The following is a 6,503-nucleotide window of genomic DNA, read 5'->3' on the forward strand; positions in this document are numbered from 1 at the left end:
TAATTCCATTATATTATTTATATTGCATTATATTCTATTATGTAATTTTTTATATAGGTCTTCACCCTAACGCATAAATACAAATATATATTATGATACATTGTTATACAAATATATTTTAAATACATATGTTTGTATACAAAGATGAGACCAGGTAGCACCTTTTTTTATTTCTTTCTTTTTTCTTTTATATTATATTAAATTATTTAATTTTAAATAGCATTTGTAAAAATGTTTTATTTCCCACACATGGGCTAAGAACAACCTGGGCAAATCAAATCAAACACTAATTTCCAAATCAAATCAAACACAATTTTGACAACAGAGATTTGAATCTCAGGGTAGGAACCAAACCAACAGCTGAAAATTTTGGATGTTTCTGCTTTTTCCCATCTCAAACCACCCAGGAAATGTTGTTCTGGATCAAATGAAGCTTCCCCCCACTTTGCCCCAGGTGTGAAATTTCTAACAGGATTTATGTAATTTCTAAAAGGATTTTTTTTTAAAGGCTCCAAATCTGACCAACTCCAGAATCCCCCTTTACCAGCACTTCAGGCAATAAAACAGATTCTTTTCTAAAGCTGCTTTTTTTTTTTTTTTTTTTTTTTTGGCAAAACCAGAGGGGATGAAGCAAATGCGAGTTCAGCATCAGCTCCTTGGCAGAGGCTGAGGATTTTCATGGAAAAAAAAACCCAACAAACAGGAAATGGGGATAAACAGGTGATTTTGCTGAGAACCTGAGGGAACACGAGATTCAGCACCTAAATCCACGCAAGGTGTGAGATCCACAAGGGAAATTTTGTCCTGTCCACGGAAAAGCCTCAGCACGGGAGCGCCAGAGGGACAAACGTGGGTCTTGCTCAGGTACAGCAGGACAAACATCACTGAAAAAACACCCAAAAAAGCACCTTTTAACCTTTTCCAGAGGAGCTGTGGGTGGGGAGCCAGGGAGGGCAGACAAAGCCACACAGATTCTTCCACAGTGGTGGCCAGTGGTCACCTGAGACAGCTCAGACAGCTCTCACCACATCCCAAAAACTGCTTTTGGGGGAAAATTATTTCCCCGGGTGGGAGAAGGAACCAGGAAATTTCTGACTGGATTTTTTTTTTTTTTTTTTAATTTCTGTTTGTCTCTGTGGTTGTTGACCACAGTCCTTGAGTTGGTGGCCACGACCTTTTGAGTTGGTGGCCACAATCTTTGGGTTGGTGACCACAGTCCTTGAGTTGGTGACCACAGTCCTTGATTTGGTGACCACAGCCATCAAGCTGGTGACCACACCCTTCCTTCAAGCTGGCCACCGCAATTTCTGGGCGCTGCTGGACATCCCTCTGCTCCCACCTGCCCTGAAGACCCTCCACGTGACGCTCCCTTGACCACGTCCCTGCCCACCCTCAGCTCACATCCCCCCAAACCAGCCTGATTTGAGTCTCTTTGATCTCACCCAGGAGCCCGGGAGGGAGGGCTGGGAGTGCCCGGGCTCCTGGGCACCAAAATCAGCTGGAAAAGGGGTTCTGGAGATCCTTTTTCCCATTCTGGAGATGGGCACAAGCAGGAGGAGACTCGTCCCAGCCCGCGGTGCCTCAGGGGCACAGCTTGATGTAGGTGACCGTGGAGCAGACCGAGAACAGGGGGAACACCTTCTCCTGGAAGGCCACGTTGAAGGTGAAGATGTGCTGCATGTTCTCGGCGTCGTAGAAGGAAACCTCCTCGCCCTCGTAGTCCAGGTAGACGCGGACGCGGCTCAGCTTGCGGCCGCCCAGGCACAGCGGCGTGCGCTGCGGCGACGTCACGGCCCAGTAGCGGCCCCCGTTCTGCTGCACGGCCCAGATGCCCTCCTCGGGGGAGAACTGCGTCAGCCCCTTCCTCCGGATGGATTCCTTGGCCACGCCGAAGGCCCAGCCGTCCGAGGGCCCCACCTCCACCTCCCAGTAGTGCCGCCCCGACTTGAAGCCCGTGGAGGCCAGGACGCGCGAGTTGGTGTCGAAGCGCTTGGGGTTGTCGGGCAGCTCCTGCTTCCTGCAGCCCATGCGGACACTCTTGAGGTCGGCCGAGAGGATCAGCAGGTGGTTGGCGGAGTCGGGGTCCAGGGTCAGGTCCTCTGTTGGGGACAGACGGCGGTCAGGGCTCAGCGAGGGTTTGGGCAGGGAAGAGCGCGGCTCAGTCTCTGGAGCTCAATAATGCCAGCCTGGAGACCAGCAATGCCAGCCCAGCCCCAGAAACCCCACGCCCCACACTGACACCCCCATGGACATCCCAAAGCCCTTGAGGGGCGTTTATCTCATGCAGTTTCTGGTGAGAAATGGGGCGACAACAACACGAGAGAGAGAAGACAACGCCATAAAAGCACATGCAGATAATTCGCGGTTATCAACAGCAAAGATGAGCAAGAATGGTTTTTTCCACATAAATCGATTTTTTTTATCTTGGTTTCCAGCTCATCCACACACAGGCGGGCTCCGCACCCCCCTGGCATCACAAATCTCAGAATTTTGATCCCCAAACCACCCCAAAAGCACCCAAATCCTTGTGGGAAGCCACGACCTGAGGGAATCTTTCCACCTGGAGCATCCCAAAGCAAACATGCAAATGCAGCCTGGTCCCAACGGCTTTTTTTCCCCCTTTTCCAAACTCAGAGGAAGTGACCTCAAATTGTGGTTGTAGTCAGCAAAGTCACCACGAATCCGTGAGACACTTTGGGGGGAATCTAAAATGGGGATTTTGGAGCAGGTGCCAGACCATAAAAGGCTTTTGTGCTCTCCAAAATTCACAGGTTTGGGTCAGGAATTGGCATAAAAAATTCACAAAAGAGACACGGTGGGATCGAAAACCTCAGAGCGCTTCGTAAATGTGGGGAAAGTGAAAACGGGGACAGGGAAAGGCTGGGATCATTTTTCCTTCAAAACTTAAGCACCAGGTTCCTCCCCAAAAGTGGGCAAAAAACCTGCATTTCCTGCATTTCCTGCATTTCCTGCATTTCCTGCATTTCCTGCATTTCCTGCATCTCCTGCATCTCCTGCATCAGAGACTGCAAATCCCACCAGCAAACCTGTGGGGAAATGGGGTGGAACAAGCTGATTTCATCAATGCCCGTTTTTTTTAAATCTTTTTTTTTTTAATCTTTTTTTTAATCTCTTTTTTTAAATTTTTTTTGTTGTTGTTGTTGTTATTGTTTTAAAACACCTTTTAACGGGGTGTTTTCCTTCCCGGGGCATCTCCAGCCCCTGGAATTGTCAGGAATTGTCAGGATTTGGGTCTGAGGTTCAACCACAGCGAGTGACACCCCTGCGCATGCAGCAAGGGGCCTTTGGCTTTTCACTCGATTTCTCGCGTTTTCTGCCAAATTCTGGCATTTCCGGAGGTGCCTGGGGGCGCTGCTTGTGAGCAGAACCCTTGGAAAAGGTCCAGCCCGTGGGTTGTCCTCCTCTGAGGTCCCCGTGCTAGAAACCACAGGTTTAAAAGCAAAAAAAAAGAGATTTTTCTCCTGAAAATGCTGCTCTGGGCACCCTCACACCGAGGGGTGTGGGTGGGGTTTGCCCCTCAAATTCGTGACCTCTCTTGTGAAAAGGAGTTAAATTCTTAATTAACTTCAAAAATGAGTTAAATTCTGCTGGGATTTAATTTGAATTCTTAAATAACTTAAGGAATTAACCGAATTCTGCTGGGATTTAATGTGAATTCTTAAATAACTTAAGGAATTAACCGAATTCTGCTGGGATTTAATTTGAATTCTTAAATAACTTAAGGCACTAACCGAATTCTGCTGGGATTTAATGTGAATTGTTAAATAACTTAAGGAATTAACCAAATTCTGCTGGGATTTAATTTGAATTCTTAAATAACTTAAGGAATTAACCAAATTCTGCTGGGATTTAATTTGAATTCTTAAATAACTTAAGGAATTAACCAAAACTTAAGGAATTAACTGAATTCTGCTGGGATTTAATGTGAATTCTTAAATAACTTAAGGCACTAACTGAATTCTGCTGGGATTTAATTTGAATTCTTAAATAACTTAAGGAATTAACCGAATTCTGCTGGGATTTAATTTGAATTCTTAAATAACTTAAGGAATTAACCAAATTCTGCTGGATTTAACCCCTCTGAGGCCTCCATCCCAATTCCCTGGGGGAAGCAGGAGCCCAGCAGAGCAAATTTGGCAAAGCCGTGGCTCGGAGTGGCTTTTTGGGTCTGAAATCTGTGGGTTTGTCAAATGCAAACAGGCAGAGAGGACCTGGCTGAGCTGTCAGATCCCCGGCGTCAGTTAGAAAAATCGGCTTTGGGCTCTGGAGCTGAGCAGGCAGGATCTGGAAATCATTGAGAGAGAAGAAATTAAGGAAAAAAAAAAAAAAGAAAAAAAAAGAAAAAAAAAAAGAAATCTAGAGTGTCTTTTCCGTTTTTTTTTTTTTTTCTTTTTTCTCCTTCCTTTTTGTCCCCCTCTCTTTCAGCTTTGCAAAATACAACCACAATTTTGAGTCTTTGCTCTGGGCACTGCGTGTGAAATATCATCTTTTTTACCTTTTTCGCCTCTTCCCAGCTCGTCCTGCAGGTTTTCTGAAAAGGAGAAAAGAGAGGGGACACAATTATTTAGTTTTTTCTCTCCTAGAGCTGCTCTTTTCGTCGCATTTCCAACTCTCTCAGCACCACCTCGTGATTGCCTGCAAACCCAGGGCTTGGCTATCTTGAAATTAAATTTTTTATTGCACCAAAACTGATGCTCAAACTCCGATTTTCCCCCCTTTTTGCCTCACTTTGGTGCCCAGGAGCCCTGGAGCAGCAACCCGGGCATTCCCTCCCAGTGCCAGGAAAGGCCGGGGATGATTTTGTAATTTTTATTTTTCTTTTTTTATTTTTTATATGTTTTTTTTTTTAAATATATATTTTGTTATATTTTACATTTTACGTTTTACATTTTACATTTTATATTTATTTTGTATTTTATATTTTACATTTTATATTTATTTTATATTTTGTATTTTACATTTTATATTTATTTTATATTTTACATTTTACATTATATATTTTACATTTGATATTTGATATTTTACATCTTATATTTTATATTTTATATTTTACATTTTATATTTATTTTACATTTTGCATTTTATATTTTATATTTTAGATTTTAGATTTTACATTTTGCATTTTATATTGTATATTTATTTCATATTTTATATGTTATATTTTACATTTTACGTTTTACATTTTACATTTTATATTTATTTTATATTTTAGATTTTACATTTTACATTATATATTTTACATTTGATATTTGATATTTTACATCTTATATTTTATATTTTATATTTTACATTTTGTATTTATTTTACATTTTGCATTTTATATTTTATATTTTATATTTTATATTTTATATTTTATATTTTATATTTTATATTTTATATTATATTATTTTAATTTTTATTCCTTATTCATATTTTATATTTTACATTTTACATTTTATATTTTATATTTTGTATTTTATATTTTATATTTTGTATTTTGTATTTTATATTTATATTTTTTATTATTTTTTAATTTTTATTTTTTATAGTTTATTTTTTATACTTTTATATATTTTTTTTTTTTTCCCCCCACCCACCTCGGAATTTCTTCAAGACCTTCTCCAGGACCACGGTTTTGAGGGAGAAGTTGCACACGTGCATCTTCATGTCGGTGCAGACAGGGACCGGCTTCTGGCACTTCACCTCATCACTCCTGCCCCGGGAAAACGGCAAAAAAAGAGGGAATTGTGGATATTCCCCCATTTCCAGCCCCATTTTCCACCCATGCTCCTGTCCCATCCCGCCCCGAGCATCTTACTGGGATTTCATCTCCTTTGGGGTGAGGAAATCGGGATTTTGGGGTGATGGGGGGGATTTTTGGGGGGTAACCCCCTCCCCACGTCCGGCAGCTGCAGCAATCAAAAATCCGATTCCAGAAATTGGTGGTGCCTGCGCTGGGGGAAATGCGCGTGAGAGAATTTGGAGTTTCTGCTCTCGCTCAACCCCGGGAGAAACCCACGGGCGGGAAAAAGGGAAAAAATCAGATTCCCGGGAATCTGGGGGAGATCCGGGGCTGGCGGAGAGCGGGAGGGAAATTCCCCCATCCCCGGGCAGAGCAGAATTCCTCACCTGCTGATGACGCCCGTCACATCCTGGAAAGGGAAAAAAGCGAGAGTGAGCACTGAGAGCCTGAATGGGGGATGCGGGACTGCAGGCAGCTCTTCAAAATGCGCTTTATTTTATATAAAATGCGGTTTGTTGCACACAAAATGCAGTTTATTGTACGCAAAATATTTATAGCATTATTTATTAATATGATAAATTATTATTATTTATAATATATTGCATAAATTTACTATTTATAAATAATTTTTAATTATTAATATTATTATTTATTATTATTTATTTATTATACACAAAATGCAGTTTGTTCTACGCAAAATATTTATAGTATTAATTATTAATATTATAAATTGTTATTTATAATATATTGCATAAATTTA

At 41.4% G+C, this 6,503-nt stretch overlaps 2 protein-coding genes across 2 annotated transcripts in view; one reads left to right on the plus strand and one right to left on the minus strand.

Moving 5' to 3' along the window:
• Positions 1-1,374, plus strand: part of IL4I1 (interleukin 4 induced 1) — an 8,663-nt gene extending 7,289 nt beyond the window's left edge. The window contains exon 8 of the mRNA XM_014311384.2: positions 1,153-1,374. Within this exon, the coding sequence (XP_014166859.1) occupies positions 1,153-1,374 (222 nt within the window). The remainder of the gene's footprint in view (positions 1-1,152) is intronic.
• A 112-nt stretch (positions 1,375-1,486) lies between these two features.
• Positions 1,487-6,503, minus strand: part of LOC102036962 (E3 ubiquitin-protein ligase TRIM7-like) — a 9,539-nt gene continuing 4,522 nt past the window's right edge. Inside the window, exons 4-7 of the mRNA XM_005431126.2 lie at positions 6,130-6,152; positions 5,598-5,713; positions 4,517-4,552; positions 1,487-2,099 (exon numbers count right to left, since the gene is read on the minus strand). Coding sequence (XP_005431183.1) covers positions 1,582-2,099; positions 4,517-4,552; positions 5,598-5,713; positions 6,130-6,152 — 693 coding nt within the window. The 3' untranslated portion in view covers positions 1,487-1,581. The remainder of the gene's footprint in view (positions 2,100-4,516; positions 4,553-5,597; positions 5,714-6,129; positions 6,153-6,503) is intronic.

This window comes from Geospiza fortis, unplaced genomic scaffold (assembly GCF_000277835.1).
Source record: "Geospiza fortis unplaced genomic scaffold, GeoFor_1.0 scaffold1319, whole genome shotgun sequence".
NCBI lineage: Eukaryota > Metazoa > Chordata > Aves > Passeriformes > Thraupidae > Geospiza > Geospiza fortis.